At 42.7% G+C, this 20,453-nt stretch overlaps 1 protein-coding gene across 3 annotated transcripts in view; it reads right to left on the bottom strand.

Moving 5' to 3' along the window:
• MAP3K5 (mitogen-activated protein kinase kinase kinase 5) overlaps positions 1-20,453 on the bottom strand; it is a 149,479-nt gene that overhangs the window by 74,643 nt on the left and 54,383 nt on the right. For all 3 annotated transcript variants that reach the window (XM_077351694.1, XM_077351684.1, XM_077351705.1), the window contains exons 4-7: positions 14,496-14,689; positions 13,067-13,235; positions 6,551-6,657; positions 2,920-3,090 (exon numbers count right to left, since the gene is read on the bottom strand). In XM_077351694.1, the coding sequence (XP_077207809.1) occupies positions 2,920-3,090; positions 6,551-6,657; positions 13,067-13,235; positions 14,496-14,689 (641 nt within the window). The remainder of the gene's footprint in view (positions 1-2,919; positions 3,091-6,550; positions 6,658-13,066; positions 13,236-14,495; positions 14,690-20,453) is intronic.

The raw sequence follows: 20,453 nt of genomic DNA, 5'->3' as shown, positions 1-20,453 counted from the left end.
ACAGTGAAGCATGATAAAATAAGGACGTTTAAACTAACAAAACATTCATTCCCAATAAAAAAAATCCTTCCTTCACTTCCTCATTAACCATTAACACATTGAGCAGACAGGCTATTTCATTTGTGCCACTCACATTTTGGCACTTCAATCATGGCAGAAAGGTTTGGCAAATAAACAGGTGTCAGGAAGCATTATTTCATCTGCTAAAGGTTAACGTGGCCCTCATTTTAGGAATAGTAGAAGAAGAAGAAGAAGAAGAAGAAGAAGAAGAAGAAGAAGAAGAAGAAGAAGAGTTGGTTCTTATATGCTGCTTTTCTCTACACGAAGGAGGCTCAAAGCGGTTTACATTCACCTTCCCTTTCCTCTCCCCACCTGCTTCTGTCATGTTCTGATATCATCCAGCAATGGTGGTACATCCCCTTTGCCCAGAGAACACATAGTAGCTGGTAATCCTGAGCATTCTTTTGTATAAATCACCCCTGCCCTGCCTTACTCTCACTTTAGCCACCTGCCTAACAATAAGCCTTTTCTTCCTGCTATTTAGAAGCTTGTTCACAAGTAGACATGGGATTTACAAAAAGATGTGTGGCCTTCCAGTCTCTGAAGAACCACAGTTTCCCAGGCAAACCCACAACTAGTTTGATCATTCAAATGCCTTTAAATTTTCACCAGAAGAATCCCACAGAACAAAATAAGAGCCAGCCTGCAGATTAATGCTTCCAGCTTCCCAGTGGTGGCTAGAGAACTTCTGGGGTTACAAATAATCTCCAGGCAACAAAGATCCTGTCACCTGGAGAAGATGGCAGCTTTGGAAGGTGAACTCTTTAGCATTATGCCCCACTGAACTCCCTCCCCAAATGCCACCTCAGAATCTCCAGGTATTTCCCAAACTGGAACTGGCAAACCCAACAAAGATGCATTTGCAGCTACATATTACCAAATTCAGTATAACCGCACAATTTAACCAATCATTTGTCTAACTTCAGCCTCACCAATTACACGCAAGAAGATAAGCAACATGGGACATAATTTGCTTCAAAAGATAATAGGCAGGCCCAAAGTACCAAACTGTTTTAAAGGCTGAGCCCAATTTTCCTAGTCACTAATGTGTTGGATCTTTTAGCCTTTTACTTAGCAAAGAACATAGATATTTTTAGAAAGTTAAATGAAAACTTAACATACTCTTCATTCTTGGGGGACACCAATTCAGCTAACAATGAAAATACACAATAAAATTATAACTTTAAAATATTAAAACCAGCAAAAACATCCTTAAACCGTTAAAAACCTGAGCAAAGTACATACAAACACATAAAAATAATGAAACACTGAGCATGAAGCAGGGATCACTGAAGGAATATCAAATATCAAAAAAGTCTTCACCTGCAGGAAGAAGATGGCAACAGAAGGGGAATACATTCATCATAATCTGGTGTCTCAGCTGTGGCCATTCTACCGTGACTCTGCCTCTTGAGTCCAAACTCCCTATGATATTGCTCTCAGCTTTGCTGACAAACACACAAAAGCCTTAAAGATCCTGTTCATATTAAGGTGGAATTATATTTGTGGCCTTGCATTATCTTGAGTTAGAATTCTACTCCTGACAAGCACTTTAAAATAACTTGCCAATGGGGAAATATATTGATTCTCTAACAGTTCTGGAGGCCTCTCTTCAAAAAGGATGTGGACAAAATTAAGAGGAAGAAGGGAGAGCAATGAGGACCAAGTCCTATGTGGAAAGGCTGAGAGATGTTCAGCCTGGAGAAGAGGAGGGTGAGAGGGACATAATTGCTCTCTTTAAGTATGTGAAAGGTTGCCACTTAGAGGAGGGCAGGGAGTGGTTCCTGTTGGCAGCACAGGCAGATGGGAAGCACAAGCAGTAGGCGGCCACACGGCAGGGCAGGGCAGGGCAGGACAGGGCTCGAGGGATGGCCATGGCAGCGATGCTGGGTTCCTTGGAAGGCGGCTACATGTGCATTGTGCTGGGCCAGCAGCGCCACTCCCTGCTGCCTCCCACTGCTGCCTGCCACCTGCTACCTCTGCCTCCGCCCACCGCTGCCGGCTGCTGCTGTCATTGCCAAGGCAGCCACCAATCTGGCAACCCCGGGGAAGGGTCCAGGCGACCTCAATTGGGGTTGGGACCCCAAGGTTAAGAACCACTACTTTAGTCTGATCCTGCATTGAGCAGGGGGGTGGACTAGATGGACTGTATAGTCCCTTCCATGATTCTACTTGATGCAATTCAGTCTCTGAAAATGAAAGAACTGGTATGGCCTTATTATGCCATACTGCACAAAGCTGAAATTATTTTGAATGTTAAAGATAGAATGGTCACAAAGACTATACTTGCTGCCAAAATTTAACAAGATTTTATTGCTAAGAATGCACCTGTAAAGGGAATTATAAAGAGATCTTAACTATGTAGGTTTGTACTTTTTATTGATCTCTTAAAAGCCAACACCTGAGGCAAATAAAACATTAAATCATCCTTCCAGTATTCTTAACCTTAATTCAATTTAATTTTAATGTTATGCTTGTATATCGTCCTTCCCTAGAGGCTCAGAAAGAGTACGGCATGCAGTCTCTTCTATAAGCTGAAAGGGGTACCAAGTGCTGGAAAAGCAGTTTCACAGCTGTGGGGAAGCCTCAGAGAACCACACATTGAAATACCTTTTCTGTACAAACTTTATGCAGCAGTGTCAATTGCTACAACTTTTTATTTCATAGAAAAACTAAAGCACCAAAGGTCCAATTCATTAGTTATGATGATGTCTTATTGAAATTTGCATGATGCTATCTGTGATTAAATAAAACAATGCTGTTTTCAATGAGACTGAGATGACTAAATTCAGATGGATTGAGGAACAGATGATTATGCAGTTTAAAGCAAAAGCAGATGTGCAGTGAAGTGCCGCTTACCACATGGTTCCTTGATCTCTGCTCTCTATGTCTGTAAATCCAGAATCCAAAAAAATATCTTTGTATATTCGTCCCACAAGGCAATACATGTCTGAAGCCACCTGGCTCTCACTCTCCACCAGAGGCACCATAATATCTAGAGCTTTCTGTCTATCTCCAGGTAGATTTCGTCTGTTAAAAGAAAAATACACAAATCACAGAATCATAGATTCATAAAGTTGGAAGAGGCCATACAAGCCATCTAGTCCAACCCCCTGCTCAACGGAGGATCAGCCCAAAGCATCCTAAAGCATCCAAGAAAAGTGTGTATCCAACCTTTGCTTGAAGACTGCCAGTGGGGAGCTCACCACCTCCTTAGGCAGCCTATTCCACTGCTGAACTACTCTGGCTGTGAAAAATGTTTTCCTGATATCTCACCTATATCATTGTACTTGTAGTTTAAACCCATTACTGCGCATCCTTTCCTCTGCAGCCAACGTAAACAGAATCCTGCCCTCCTCCAAGTGACAACCTTTCAAATACTTAAAGAGGCCTATCATGTCCCCTCTCAACCTCCATTTCTCCAGGCTGAACATTCCCAAGTCCCTCAACCTGTCTTCATAGGGCTTGGTCCCTATGAAGCTGGTTTTCTGAAGCTGGTTTGATTTCTGTGTTTTAATATCTGAGCACTGTCACTGGTTTGATAGAGATTAGAGAGAAGAGAGCAGCATTGAGGTGTTTCACTTAAATTAAATTAAATAGGAGAGTCTTAAATGTTTGCCTTCCCATGTAACCTGTACCTAGTGAACCTCACAATCTGCTGTAGTGCACATAAAACAGATAATAACTTCTGGCTACATAAGAGATATTACTTCATAGTTCTCTCTTGGCAGGATGATTCTCATTAAATCAATGATAAAATATGTGAAGAAAATATGTTCTACACTCTACTCTATCAGCTGAAATGTAATTTTCACCTTCTTTATTTTACGCCCAATCAGAAAAGGCAGGAAAAAGAAGCACTGCCTGCAGTATTATACTTAACATGCTGCAATCTGGCAGGATGCAACGGCCACAATAACAGGGATTACAAAGAACAACAGCTTCAAAGTATCCCTGAGGAGGACTAAAGCCAGCCTGAATCAGGCCATTTGAAATCTTGAATCAGAGTTTCTAAATCTGGTAACAGAAGCAGGTCAAAGTTCTAACCCCTTCCTCCTTCCCAATCCCCTTTACCTCTTGCTTTCATTGGCATTCTGTTGCTGCTTCTTGAAAGAAGCCATTTTTTCTTCCTATTTCCTGGCATGAATATTGCTACAGGATATGGAATAGCAGCTTTCAGAAAACACAGTGGAACAGAGACAAGAGCAGGGAACTTTGAGGTACTCGCCTTCATGTCACAGTACTTTAAACACTGGTTACCACTGTAGCTTAGAATTTCTCTGATTGTGCTTCAGTAGAAATGGTTCCTTTACTAAAAGGCCACCCTGACGTGAATAGCTTATCTTGGTTTACTTGGTTCAACATAGCTTATCTTTCCCCCCCAATCCTAGCAAGCTTCTTCAACTTGATGTCTGTATAAAGAGAAAAACCACTTTCCCAAGCAATCTTTACTGGGAGAAAGATGGAATAAAAACTGTTAAATTTGTTATTATTAAACTATATTCAATTATATATAATACATTCAAATTATATTAACTGTCATAAATATAAAATAGCCATTTCATATATGTGTATCCTTTGATGACTTGCAACCAAGAGTTGATCTATAAATAATCATAGTCATATAATAAGCATTAATGTAATGAGACAGAAGAGCATAAACTGCTCAGGTTAATTTGGGTAAATTATTCTGCTTTGGTTTGAGGTTTGATTATTGTATTTTTATTATTTATATGTTTGTATATTTGTGCTGTTTTTAAATGCTGTGTTGGAGATGTTTTAATTTTTTTTAGCTATTTCATGAAGTGAAGAACCAGGATAAGATTTTTTTTAACTTTAACTTTGGTTGGATTGTGTTTATAGTATTCCAGTTAACTAATGATAATCCTCATTCTTATTAGATTTTCCCCAGATCTTTTCCAGTTTTTAAACTGGATAATTTAAAGTAGCGATGCCCAACCTGTGGGCTGTGGACCACATGTGGTCCGTCGACTAATTGGAGGTGGGCCGTGAAGGACGCCTTCTTCTCCCCCTCCCGGCCCTTTACTTGATCCCCCCCGGCCCTTTACAACACACTTCAAGTGTCATTGTCTCCCATCACTCCCAGATGGGACTATGCAGAGAAACAAGCTCAGGGTTCCCATTGATTTGTCATTGTCATGAGTTAAAATTTCCATGAAAATAAAATGTTCCTTATGTTCATTGTTGTGGCTTGTCTGTATCTTATTTTGAAGGGATGTTTAAACATTACCATAGCGATCAGAGAGCGTTAGGGCAGTGGTTGAGAGTAGAGGAGTAAAATACCCCCTCCCCGGGCCTCAGTAAAATTGTCAAGCGTTGAGTGGTCCCCGGTGATAAAAAGGTTGGGGACCACTGATTTAAAGCACCAATTGACAATCTAGCATAATTCCCCTCGAAATCAAATCTCATCTAAAATTTTGTTGCACAGCTGGTTTTATTCTGAATAAGGAATAGACATCCACATTCAATTTTTCAAATATGTAAAATTAATGCACAATGTCATTCTCAATTAATGCAAGTAAAAATGTATCCAGATGTCAGATATGGAGGGTACAGCATATACACTGGCATTAGTAACAAATGATTGTCAGGGGGTTTACTAAAAATATAAGCAACCACTTGTACAAATATGGCATCTAAAATAAAAGTGACAGAGGTGGAGGCTTTGAAAAGCTGCTGTTGAACCTTGTTTTCTGGGGAAAGTGGATGTTTTATGTTCCTCTGGCATAGCTTGAATACATATAATACCATCTGAAACCATATAGGAACTGAAATTTAGACTTCTGCATATCAGTGTGGAGCCTCTTGTGGCACAGAGTGGTAAGGCAGCAGACGTGCAGTCTGAAGCTCTGCCCATGAGGCTGGGAGTTCAATCCCAGCAGCCGGCTCAAAGTTGACTCAGCCTTCCATTCTTCCGAGGTCAGTAAAATGAGTACCCAGCTTGCTGGGGGGGGGGGGGTAAAACGGTAATGACTGGGGAAGGAATTGGAAAACCACCCTGTATTGAGTCTGCCATGAAAATGCTAGAGGGCGTCAGCCCAAGGGTCAGACATGACTCAGTGCTTGCACAGGGGATACCTTTACCTTTACCTATATCAGTGTAAGGGTTGCCAGATTGTTCCCATCCTTGTTAGGCAAACAAGGTGCATTTATGTTTTTGCCTTCTGAGTATGTTCCAACATTTGCCTCTTTATATTCTTTTGTTTCAACATGCTTTCTTAATAATAAGCAGTAAGTGAGAAAAAATATTGGTTTATACACAGATGGACAATCACAGCTTTTTCTCACGTTATAGAAGAAAACAGGGGAAACAGGGTAGGCGGGAAGGAAAAAGATTTAATTTGAACAGTAAATTCTAGAAAATGATTTTGTAGAGAATCGGGCATGTAGAGAACTAAGTTTTCAGGAAACAAGTTATGTGAATACAACAATAAGAGCAGATATTTTACGATAAAAGAAAAGTTCTTACCTGTTCAGTGCAAATGCATAATGAAATTTCACATGATGATGCAAAGCCAAGTCAAAAGTTGGAAGTTTTTCTAATGTCTCTACCAGTTTGACAATTGAATCATAATCCTTCCAAGAAACAAAGAGAAAGAGTTAAAAAATAAAAACAAAAAAGGAAAACAAAGCATTAAGTTTAGTTTGAATTACTGCAGATCTTATGCTGACATATAAGCAAGACTTCAAATGGGTTCTACAGCCTTTATTAGATAACTAGAAATAAAGCCTATTTTATTTCTAAATAAAATGGGCACTAGGCCCCTGTGCCCGGGGAAGCCTTCGCATGGTGAAGGCTTCCCGGGGGTGGGATGGCGTGCTGCAGCGAGCCTGCTCCCGGGGGCGAGAGAAGGCTGGTGGCCGCCCCCCCTGCCCCACAAGGAAGGCTTTTGAAGCCTTCTCTCGGGCCCGGGAGCACGCTCGCCATGGCGAGGATGCTCCTGGGGCCGAGAGAAGGCTGGCAGGTACCCCCCACTCTCCCGGAAGAGAGGGCAGGCTGGAGGACTTACTGTGTGAGCTGGCTGTGCAGTCTGCTCAGCAAGTCCCCGGCCACGCCAGGCGAGGCCGGGCCAAACAGCCAATGGGGAGCCGCACTTTGCGTGGCTCCCCTTTGGCTGCTTGGCCCTGGATGGACACTCTGGAGTTTTTATCCCAGACAGGGCCCGCCCTAACTCCTTCCCAGGTGGCCTTACCCTTTTATTTAATCCGCTCCACAGGAGCGGTTAAAGATGAAGATCATTACAGTATCCTTGCACAACTGTCTTCTGCCTTTACTCTGTTCCAATGTATTCACCATGGAAAACTTCAGAAAAATTTGATAAATCAGCCTTAAGCCTTGAAATGGTTTCAAACCAGACTTTCAAAAGTTTTATTGAGGATGCTGTGCAGGGTACAGAAGACAAGAGAGGATGGCTACCTAGACACTCCTTCACGCTCCCAGTTGAGCTATCTGAAGTCTCCTCTGACCCACTCAAGTCTTCCTTTCTGCTGTCACTGCTCCCTCGCCATTCCCTTAGATCCTTCACCCTGGTGTTGGCATTCTCCCTCTGTTGGGTGACTGGCTACCCGTCACTGATCACTTTGCCACCTGCTTTGCTGCCACACTGCCTGCTACCCAGGTTGCTGCTCTTTGCTCCATTTCTGTCTCCCTCCACTGCTCCGTCTTCCTCGCTTTGGTCTCCATGTCTCTCTCTGTGTATCACATCTGCTCTTACTCCACCACTTGCTCCCTCCCTACTTTTATTCCTCCCCCCCTATTCCAGTCCCCACCTCCTACTCACCTTTGGCTGATGTTATATCAACTCCCTCCCTGTTTCCTGTGTCTTGCATGTTCTGCCCCTCCTTCTGTCCTGCCCCCCTTATGTGTCCAGCCATGACAGCCTTGCCTGCACTTGGGATGCTCCCAGGTCCTGGCACCTCTCAGGACCTCCCCACCCATCTGTCACCACTCCTTAGGAGGTAAGTTCCCAGACGGGAGGCTGGCTGGGTGTTGATACACATCATCAACCCATGGCTCATTGGTCTCATCAGCTGTCCTGGCTGTTGTGGGCCCAGGGACAGCCGATGAAGTCACATTGGGGCATTTTCACACCCTCCCAGTCTTTGGTTTCACTGCAGATTCTCAAGGCACTGAAGCCAAAGTGGAAATTGCGACTTGGGGCTGCCTTTCCATCACTCCTACCCCCACACACACAAGCTGCTGGGGGGGGGGGCAGGAGGATGGGCCTCATCCAGTCCCCCCAGTTGGGAGCCTGGGGACAACAGGCCAAACAGGGAAACACAGTCTGTAGCAGTGGAAAAAATAGAGTTCAGTAGCACTTTAAAAACACCAAATATTTTCATCAAGTTGTTGTGATTCAAAGTTTATTATGTCAGATACAAATAGGAATGAAGACCCATCAGCCATTATATTCAGGTCAAAGTGGTGCCCAGAAGACACCCTTTCCCATTGGGAAGGAACCACTCAAGAGGCCCCTATCCCTGGAATCCTGTACCTCTAGTGCATTAAAAAGGGGAAACAGCCACTAGGGAGATTCCTCCCTCATTTTGGAAAACATATTCTCTTTAACACTAGCCATACATAAACTTTAAATCTAGCTATACATATTATGGAAATAAAATGCCAGCCAAACCCAAGAGACCACCAATGTATCTATTGTTAACGGCCTGTCTTAGATGCCTGACAATTATTTCAACTCCACTCATTTGATACCTGTGAACAATGAACTCCCAGAGTGATAATGTAATCAATTGCACTCAGAATTAAAGCAGGCATTCTGCCTCACCCAGAGAGGCGGAACATTAACTAGGCCAGTTTCTATTGCCAAGCTAGTCCTTTGTCTTTGCATTTTCACCTTTTCAAGCAAGTTCCCCATAAACCCTGCCTGGCTGTCATAGCACCAGCAAAAACTGGATTTCCCCCTCCCAAATTCAAACTCCAATGGTCCAGCAGACAACAAGGTATAAGAGGCACTGTATTGCTCAGGAGTTTGGAGTCAGGAACTCTTAGGCCTCAGGGAATGATTTAGAACCAGGCAAGGACTCTGCATTGTTCTACTTCAGGACTCCAACTACCCCCTCTCACCTTTTGACCTGGACAGAAGGGCTGACAGAAGAGGTGATGGATCTGACAAAGTAACCTTGGATTTCTGAAATCTTATACTTTAGAAAAATCTGTTGTTCTTTACAGTGATACCGGATTCAAATTCCATGCATATCTTCATAGCCAAAAGGACTCTTTCAAAACAAATCTGAGATTTTCTGGAAGCTGAGATATATGCAAAGGTGACATTTTTCTTTGAGCTCCCCATGGATTCACAGCATCCATTCTCAATCATTGATCGGCAATTCTGCTCGGAAGTACTTAAAATGTGTTGCCTGGCCAGGGGGACATATGTCGAGGCCCACAAAAGAAGGTGAATCTTGGTGAATAAATTTGGCTGCAGTCTTATTATATAAATGACCCTGGCAAGGAGAAAACTTTGAGTCCAATGGCACCTTTAAGATCAACAAAGTTTAATTCTGAATATAAACTTTCGTGTGCATGCACACTTCTTCAGATACAGTTTAACAGACTTCCTCAAGCCTGGCATATTGGTAGAGAGAGGATGTTAGTTGCAAGAAAGGACTGTTTAGAGTCATGATGTAGAAGTAACTGTGCAGTAAGTATTGCTAAGATTGGATTAACACAGTTGGTAAGACCTCTGAATAGTAGCAAATTTGCATGCAAATAAAAGAATTAACTAACAGATGTGAGAACTAACTGAGTCCAGTGGCACTTTTAAGACCAACAGAGTTTAATTCTGTGTAAAAGTGAGAACTGAGTGATTTAGCATGTTTAGACATACACTTCTTCAGATACATTAAAACAGGTCCCCTTAAGCATTATGTGTAGGTAGAAAACTGTAGAAAACCATTCAAGATTTTTTTAAAAAGTCTTTGCTCATTTTTTGAGCATATAAAACAGTTAAATACTTGATAATTCATCCAAGGGCCATGGGTAATCTAAGGCTATTCCCAGTCAAATAATGCATATGGGGGTTGTATGGTACCTGCCACTCACACAGAAATACCTGGAGATGCTTATATAATTATATTTATCTATCCCTTAGGACAAAAAATGAATTCCCAGGTGAGAATAATGAAGCTGTCTCACTGCTCTCATAAAATATTATGAAGTTGTAATGCAAGTTCTCTGCATCCCCCAACTTACATAGCTTTCAGGTAAAGGGATCACACATAGAAGAGGCCTTTATGGTAGAATATGACTTGTAAAGTTCCTCTAATTGTCACTTCTTAATGGTCATATGTGTTCCATGATCAGCGCATTCATCTTATTAAAATGTTTTAATTTATGAGCATTAAATCCAAATTTTGTACTGCATATGCATAACCCAAATAAATCAGTTTTTCCATTTCCAAAAATGATTTCTTCTATAAGTAGGTAGCACAATATAGTGGTAATCAACAGGTCATATAAGTAAAAAATAATGTCATTCATTTGTTCATTCTAGTAAATAACAAGCTGAAGCAATGATCCTACATTTGTTCATTTCAATGGGTTAGTTTTAGAGGCAGACACAAACCGCAACACGAACTTCAAAAATGCACAAAATGTGGAGTTTCAGATTTGTGATCCAGTAAGCGTGAAGGCATGACCCCCCTTCCCTGGGTGCACAAACCTATATGGGTGTTTGTGGCTTTGGCGAGTTTGGTGGTTTATGGAAGGCAGAGTTTGCTTTTTCACATATGTGTCTCACAAGTTAGAAAGCTGACATGTCAAGAGGAGGGCTTGGGAGTGTTCTCTGATGGCCATGAAAACTTTAATTTCTCCCCTCTTTACTCAACAGGCATCCATGGCAACCAATAGGATCCCTCCTATTCTTGCCAATGAGAGCAGCAAGCTATATATGCTTTCAGCATTCATGTGCAATTGCATTGTGTTCTTTGTTCTAGCAGAGTGGATGGTGTATGGGGGAGCTTTAGAACAAGTGAAGGCAGGAAAAATATTTGCTGTGGGTCTGGCGGAGAGGGATAAGGACAAGCACCTTCTGCACTACCAGGTTCCTTCCATGATGGTGTCTGGCTGCAGTCTGGGTTTTTTTGTTGTTGGTTGTTTTTTAAGAACTATCCACTGTTAGGCCATTTTGTTAGGAACAATCAAGGCTTCCTTCTCTCACTTTTTTTCCTGGTGCAGGGGTTGCTTACTGAGTTTGGGAAGAAACTCGACCAGGGCCAGGATGTTTTCCAGTCCTGGCTCCTACCTGGTGGAATGAGCTCCCAGAAGAGCTGCGGGCCATGATGGAGCTTTTGAAGTTCCACAGGGCCTGCAAAACGGAGCTCTTCCACCAGGCATTTGGTTGAGGCTGGGTGGAGGCCCCGGGGTGTACAATCGGGTCATCTCCCTCCCCTTGTGCCTGGGCCTGGTATTAGACCTGGCTTGGATGAAGGAAATTATCCCCTATCCTCTTTCCATCTGTGGTGCTACAACCCTACCAATGCCTGGGAAGAATGGGTTGTTACTACCGCCATCTTAATTATTGATTGTTAATTGTTAATTGTTAAAATGTCAACTGCATTGTTGTTTTAATCATTGTTACAGGGATTTTGTAAGGGGTATGATTTTATGGGGATTTAATTGTATGTTGGGAATGTCGTAACACAGTGGTCCCCAACCTTTTTATCACCGGGGACCGGTCAATGCTTGACAATTTTACTGACGCCCGGGGGGGGGGGGAGTTTTTTGCTGAGGAACATCGTCGCTTAAGGCCCTGCTTCACTTGCTTTCCCATCGGTGTCCCTGACTTCCCGTCGCCTGCTGTGCAGTGCCACGCCGAGGGGGAGCTCTAGCCATGGCGGCTGCTGGAGAGCACCATAGATAAGCCAGCAGCAGAGTAGCAGGGTGCTCCCAAGGCAGCAGTGCCGGGGAGGAGTAGCCACGGCACAGTGCCGACTGACTCACGGACCGGTACCAGTCCCTGGACCGGGGGTTGGGGACCACTGTCGTAACATATGAAAATTTTATGGAATGTTTTATATGATGTGAACCATTGAGAGCCAGCTTTCTGGGAGTGGTGGTATACAAATATAATTAATAAAAATAAATAAATAAAAGTAGGATCTACACAGACCCTCATAGATCCTCCGCTTTTGAAAGTGAACTCAAACAAATTCAGTATCAAATTACTTATGGAATCCAGGACTATAAACTGGACTCTTACAAAATGGGTTCAATAATTTCTGGGACATAAACAGCTCAAAAATCTGGATCCAAAGCACAGATCCTAATGAATTCATATGATTTTTATATCAAAATAAAATAAAACCACAATAATAGACCAGGATTTCTCCACCAGGGTTTCATGAAACCCTGGGGTTTCTTGATAGCCCTGGAAAGGTTTCCTGAATGGGTGAGAGTTAATTCATTTTTATATATCTATTGGGTGATATGACCATATACGGTCATGCCAAACCCCCCAATGGCCAATAATGGGCCTGGAGGGGTGGGAAGGGGTGTGGTCCTGGGTGGGTATGTACACAGCTATGCTTCCCAATCATATTCTGCACAATTGCACCACTTTTGAGGGTTTTCAAAGCCTGAAAAATGCTTCATGAATAACTTAAAATAATAAATCAGATGATTTGTCATTATGCACCCATCCTTACCTTCCGATTCAGGCACAGATAGACAAAGTTATCATAGTAACAAATTTCTATTGTTAAATCTGACAACTATGTTCATCACCCTAAAATGAGAAACAAGTACCAGTGAACTAATTAACCTGGACCTTTCGTTATGCATTATTTTTTTCTTTATATTGGAAGTAGCAGCTGACCCTGACCCATTACTGTCCCAAGCATTTATTCTGAAAATTTTCTGGAATGGTGCCTGCAACAGATATAACACATTACTGCCTGCAGTATTTTCATGAAATGAAGATAATTAAAAGAGAGAGAAATAATCCATTTAAATTCAGATTCCTACCTGAATATCTCTGTATGATAATAACAAGTTTATCACAATGTCTGCAGACAGAAGCTCAATGTTATCCACCCTTTGTCGTATCCTTGCCAACTCAGCAGCTAGCTCTTTCCCTGTGTATAGATCACGTGCTTTTCTGATATCATTCAGAATTGACTCCCTGAAGTACTGACTAAAAGAAAACAAGAAAGCAAAAACATTAAGCATTAATAATGGTTGACTCCCACTTGGACAAGTGCTTCTACAGCAACTATTATAGGGTACAGGTGTAGATCCATCATTCTGGTACTACTGCAAACATTAACTGCCAAACAGAACCAGGATGATTTCAGAAATGGCGCAGAATATATGATGTGATTGACTAAGCAAATATCAGAAATTGTGATCTAATTATTTTAGGCATGCAAAAATCACACAATGCTCCTCATTCTCTCAGTCGGAATTTTTTTTAAATCATGAATTGTGGAAAGCTCTCACAGTAGTGATAAATGAACAACAGTCGTAATATAAAATGGATGATAGCTCAATAACTGTGCTTAAAAAAGTGGTATTTTTTCAGTTCAGGTCTATTGGACCTGAAAAAATTTCAGCATTTCTGAAAAATCCCAGATCCCAATACCGGTATGGTATTCAGATTTGGGATTTTTGGGAAAACTTTTTTTTTTTGATCTAACAGACCCAAGGAAAAAAATACTGATTTGGGGGAACAAAGTCAGCCTACACTCTGGAGCTGGCTTGGCTTCTCCTGCAATACATTTTAAACTGTGCTGTACGAGGAGCTGGACTTAGGATCTGCATGCAGCAGGAAGATCTCTCCTTGCCACCTGTAGACCTGGCTGGGAGCTCTTGGTTCTTGCTGCCCTGGCTGACCTTCAATATATCTGCATATATCCAAATAAAAACTAGAAAAAGAAAAAAGGCTACCAGTAGCCGATCAGATTCTCTGATCTATATTTTGCTTAATATAGGAGAGCCAGTTTGGTGTAGTGGTTAGGAGTGCGGACTTCTAATGTGGCATGCCGGGTTTGATTCTGCGCTTCCCCACATGCAACCAGCTGGGTGACCTTGGGCTCGCCACGGCACTGATAAAACTGTTCTGACCGGGCAGTGATATCAGGGCTCTCTCAGCCTCACCCACTCCACAGGGTGTCTGTTGTGGGGAGAGGAATGGGAAGGCGAATGTAAGCCGCTTTGAGCCTCCTTCGGGTAGGGAAAAGCGGCATATAAGAACCAACTCTTCTTCTCTTCTTCTTCTTAATTAATACTCATAAAATACTGATAAGGTATATTTTGTTTGGGGGGGGGGGAGCTCAGTTTATGGAGAATGCACACCCCAATCAATTATTGGAGTTCAGAAGCTTCAGAACTGGAACAGACATAGAATTGCTCCCTTTACAACTGGCCTCAGTCACACAAATCCAAGAGTCCTTACCTTGAGCTGGCCTGTGCCACTTTCAAAAGTTGAATAAAGCGATCTACCAAGGGTAAGCATATTGGCCCAAGCAATAATTCAAAACTAGGCTGCATCAGCTCAGTCAATCCCTTCATGAAACTGCTGTCACAGCAGTATACCTTGTTGTGTGGAGTTATCATATAGGGAACAAATATGTAGTTGCCAGTGCACATCTGGAGAAATGAAAAAGAGATAGATGCAATTAAAAGGAATTATAAGTATAATAATAAATTATAGCTTAAGGAAATAAATGTACTGAAGGGAAAATTATTTACAATAGAACTTCACTATATACTGATAGCGATATCGGACAGATCTTTGGATACTTAAATCTTGTGACCAGAGCTCTGAACAAGCGAGACAGATATTTCTACAAACCTGAAAAGAGTCCTGGGTTGGCAGAGGGGGGGGGGAATGTGAAACATAAAACAAACAAACAAAAGTATGGTTTAAAATTAAAAAATCCACTCATAAATGATAAAAGGCTTTATATAACGGATACCCTCACTGAATGTTGCTAGGTGACTGCAGCATTTCAGGCTGGGTTTATGTGAAAATAATGCAGGAGGGAGGGGACAGAGGCCTTTCCCGGCCTCACTGGGGTCAGGCCTGACTAGGGGAGCCAACTCCTGGTTGGAGAATTCTGGAGGTTGTGTGGTGGAGTCTGAGGGCACAGTACTCAACCAAATCTCCTTCCTCCAGGATCGTGGACAGAGGGTTGCAATAGGAGAGAAAACATCAGACCGCCAGCAACTTACTTGTGGAGTCCCACAAGGAGCGGTCCTCTCCCCTATCCTATTCAACATCTTCATGCGCCCTCTCGCACAACTGGTACGGAGGTTTGGGCTGGGTTGCCATCAATATGCAGATGACACCCAGCTCTTCCTCCTGATGGATGGCCGCCCTGACTCTCCCCCAGAAGCATTAGCCAGCTGCCTGGAAGCAGTGACGAGATGGCTCAAGCAGAGTCGCCTGAAGCTCAATCCTTCAAAGACGGAGGTCCTGTGGCTAGGTAGGAAGGGCCCATGCGAGGAAGCGCGCCTGCCCACCCTGGATGGCGTGCAGCTCTCTATGGCTCACTCCGCCAGGAACCTAGGCGTGATTCTGGACACCTCCCTCACAATGGAGACCCAGATCACAAAGGTAGCACGGCTGGCATTCTACCATCTCCGCCAAGCCAAACTACTAGCGCCCTACCTGGCCCCGGAACACCTAGCCACAGTGATCCATGCGACGGTCACCTCTAGACTGGACTTTTGTAACTCGCTCTACGCAGGCCTGCCCTTAGCCCTGACCCGGAAACTACAACTAGTTCAAAATGCAGCAGCCAGGATCCTCACAGCAACACCGTGGAGGTCTCATATCCGGCCTATTCTCCATCAGCTGCAATGGTTACCAGTTGAATTCCGGATCAGACTAAAGGTTCTGGTAATTACCTTCAAGGCCATACGCGGTCAGGGCCCAGTGTACCTGAGGGACCGCCTCCCCGCCTATGCCCCCAAAAGAGCTCTGCGCTCTACTGCCTCCAATCAGCTAAGGATCCCTGGCCCTAAAGAAGTCCGCCTGGTCTCGACCAGGGCCAGAGCATTCTCTGTTCTGGCCCCCACCTGGTGGAATGAGCTCCCAGAGGAGATCAGGGCCCTGACGGAGCTTAAACAGTTCCGCAGGGCCTGCAAAAAGGAGCTCCTCCACCAGGCATTTGGCCGAGACCAGACGTAATCAATCAGCGACCAAGGGCCCCTGCTCCCCCCCTCAGAATCCCATCAATAAGCCCTGGACCTGTTTGTATTACCATATTGTTTACTGTTATACTGTGTTGTTATTTGGTTACAATTATTAGTTATCAGTTATACATGTTCTACAGACTGTTTTATGTATTGTTTTCTGTTATAATGTAAACCGCCCTGAGCCTCCGGGGAGGGCGGTATAGAAGTATGATAAATAAAATAAATAAATAAATAAATAAATATAATGCTAATGACTCCAACCTCAAAAGCAGCCATTTTTTCTAGGGAGAGAAATTTCTGTCATCTGGAGTTCAGGTTTAATTCTGGGACATCTCCAGGTCTCACCTGGAAGTTGGTAGCCGTAGACTTGAACTTTTAAACCTATTTTTACTTTATATTCTGACAAATGTTTGGTGATGATCCTTTTAGGCTGTTTAACATTTTATGCTCTTTTTATCCTCTGGTTTTTTTTTTTAAGAAAAACATGTTTTTTAATGCTTTTTATGATTTTATCATGCTTAATTTGTGAGTTCCATTAAATACATTCTTGGGAGAAGAAGCACATACATTTTTAAAATTAACAAATATAGCATTACCACTTAAAACTCAGCATTATACTGAAAACGTACCTGGAAAACTAAGTGTTGTAACAATAAGTTATGTTACACTTACGCTATTGAGGGAATGTAACTACAGTTTCAGAAAGCAGGCTTGAAACTTCATTTTTTCAAGAACAGTTCAAACATACCAAGCTTCATTTCTCAGGGCCATTTCGCACGGGGATCTTTGTTGCAAATTGGTCACTGAATGAAAAATCGCCATTTAAAATAGTGGAATTCGTCGTTTTGCACACCTGGCTTTGTAGTGGAATCAGTTGCGTTTTTTAGCGTTTCCCACAGGCTTCCGGTCTCGGCAGAAATCGCTAGAAAGGAAGCGCTATTGCCAAGCTCGTCCCGCCCCTGGCCGTCAAGCAGCCAATGGGCAGCCGTTAGCATGCTCCCAAACAGCCCCTTTCCCTTTAAGAAAGGTTTTTAAAAAAAAAAACAGACCCATAGCAACGAATCTAGGTAGATTCGTTGCTACGGAGAGACCCATCCAGCTGCCTAATGTGAGCTGTCGTTTGATTGTATGATCGTTTGCACGCTGCCTCGAGTGATAAAAAAAAATTCCCCCCCCCCTTCTCACGGGCTCGATTTTCGGCTGAATTTATGTGTAAAAAATAAAGGGACTTTATTTCAGCAAACGGGCTTTTAAGTGGTTTGTGCTTAGTGACTAAAGGTGAAGGACTGAAGCCAGGGAAGCCTCTAAACAGAAAGAGGCTCGCCGGTGCGTTTATCCCCGCTCGCTCGGAGAAAAAAAAATGGCGATCGCTTTGCCGGAAGTTTGGAGGAGAGAGCCAGGGGGAGGGACTTTGAAGAACCAGCAACAATGGTAACGCACAGGTCTTTAGCGCTAGTGTTGCAGATTGGTTGCAGGAGTGTATCGCTATCCGGAGGGTGAATCCACTTTTCTGGATTCCCCTGAAAGCGCCACAACGAAGCGCTTTTGGCGGGTCGGTTTCAGGATTGTTGCAGATTGTCTACGACGTCGTGGGTTATGGCAAATTAGTAGCGTTTCCAATTAGCAACCATTGTGCTATTTTGAAGCCGTGCGAAATGGCCCCCAGTGTTACTCCACATGATGCTGTGGAGATGAGCAAGAAAATCTCAAAGACATCTAGCTTGTGTTATTGAAATATTGCATGTAGCATAATGGCAATTTTATTAACAACAATAAATACCAAGAGCACAATTTTATACTACTGCATATTGGATATAGAGGTGGGACAGACTATGATCTGCTTAGAGGAAAAAAGATGGAAATTGGGAAAGAAATACTCTGTTTTCTAGCCCACAATGGGATGAATTGTCAAGAACTGGCCAGGCAAAGACAGAAAAGAGGATGGTTATTACCAGAATTTGAATGATGTAATAAAATGCAGTAAAGGCTGAGCCAAAAATTATGCAACGTGATATGGGTTACTTTAGAAGTATTTAAACCCTTGGAGAGAGAAAAGTGGAAGAGGGAGCTAAAGGAAGGGAACCATCCATCACTTTGCATGGAAGTGAGCAGGAATGCTATCGCTGCCTCTAAACTAGATTAACCTGCATAATCTGATTAATTGTATCAGACCAGTTCTGTTCTAACTCAGTACAATAGCAAAATTTCCATTTTTCAAAGACTAGCAAAGTAGATGATGAGATAATCCCACCCTTTTCCCTTAGCTGTTGAGTAAACTTCGGACATGCAAGAGGCTAGAGCTGTGGCTAGTATTATATCACCTTCTGGTGCATATGACTTCTAACTAAGCAAGCCTAATATAAGCCTGTATTTGTCTCTTTTACAATAACTAACTCTCCTTGGCCACAAAGTTCTTGCCAGCTCTGAAAACACTGCAAATTGTTCATTACACATCCTGTTATAATTTAACTAGGGGCAATGCCCATTGTATTTTTAAATACAGTGGGCCCTAGCTTGAGCATCAGTGGGGCGGGGGGGCTCGCAGGGCCCACTGGCAGCCCTGCTCCTTTCCCAGCGGCGAAGCCTCTTCCCCCAGCCCACTCATCGCGGAGTCCAGGACGGGCCAAATTTAATGGCTGGTGCCTAGAGATAGAGTAACAGTGTAACTGACTTTGTTCCTGTGAGACCCAGCACATTCAGTTAAAATTTCTCACTGATTTTAACAGCATTTTTTAAAAAGTTCTCTACATCAAGACCAATTTGTCTAACAAGACATTCTACAGACTCCTGTCTAAAATATAATCACTTTCTAACACATTTCCTGTTCCTGATACACTTGTGATATAGCTACAGAAGAAAGGAGAAATTAAAAAATATCCTGCCAAACTCCACCACAATTTCCTCTGCATGACTGCAACTGTCCATGTCTGTGTATAGAAACATAAAAATTATATAAACAATACATCAACTAAATAGACAATCCACAAGCTTTCAATAGCAAAATTAAGATTTTCATGTCATTGAAAGCTAGCTTTGACAGATGCCATTTCCCAGCCTCAATGAAAGAGAGACAGTGATCCTCACAGGCTGAAGTTTTCTTCCAGCTATATGCCCCTTTCTATTGCCTACATGTTGCAATTTTCACTACTTTACTTAGTAATGTTTATCCTGTCCTTCCAAAAGTAAATACACAAACATACAAGAGATACACAGCAACATAAACCCACTCCACCACAGAGGAGAAACACCTCAAAAAAAAACAGTCTGACACATAAAACTGCAACAAACACTAAAAAACCAAAACAGCTTAATACCTTCTCAAAAGGAATGCTTTACAGGCTGTTCTGCATGCCAATCAAGATAGCTTTCAGCACTAGTTTAAAACAGCCTGCTGGCAATTCTTGTGCTATTTCCCAAAACTTGCTTGGTCATTCCCATCTCTCTCCAACACCACATCCCTGATTCCTAAGATATGCAAGACAAACTTTATGCTTCATCAAGAGGCTACAGCTTTGTCATTAAAGGTTACTGGTTCAGTCACAGCCCATCTTACTGACTTGGAGTAAATGTGCCCATCTCATTTTACATGACTGTTTACTGTCATGTAGTCTCTGCTCACTGGAACACTGCTGGTCCTGATCAGAGGTGTGCAGTGAAGGCATACCAGCTTGATAATTTGTTTCTCCAGAAAGTTGATGCTTTTGTCTTTTTCCCCATGTTTATACAAGGCCTTGGGCTACAACTTGCTACAGTGGGCTCGCCAGTCATTGATGCTGAAAATGGTAGTTATCATCTTGTGCTGTGACTCCTTGGAAGGAGCTCCCAAATCTGGTGAAGGGAAGAGCACCATCACAGAAAAGATCATTATACTACCTGCGGCACAAATTGCATCAATGGCAATCTGGGCTAGAAACTGGGCAGAGGGGACAGTTCAGAAAGGACTGGAGTAGAATCTTACATCTGGGATGAAACCATAACTCTCAAGACCCTGACCAATTATCAAAGGCATGACTTGAAGATGTGACAAGAGATGTATTACCAGAGTATACTTGCCGTGGTGTGTATTTCAAGAAAGATAAAGACTCTATGGCAAAATTGAGGACTATTCCCAAATGAAAGGAGCAGCCAACAAAATCCTATGAGGGTATTGTTCCAACTGACTGCGTTTCCAGGAGTTTTCAGCACAGAGATTATGGCTTTCACATCTTTA

Source organism: Paroedura picta, chromosome 1 (assembly GCF_049243985.1).
Source record: "Paroedura picta isolate Pp20150507F chromosome 1, Ppicta_v3.0, whole genome shotgun sequence".
Taxonomy (NCBI): Eukaryota; Metazoa; Chordata; class Lepidosauria; order Squamata; family Gekkonidae; genus Paroedura; species Paroedura picta.
This window is presented reverse-complemented; position numbering and strand designations above follow the sequence as displayed.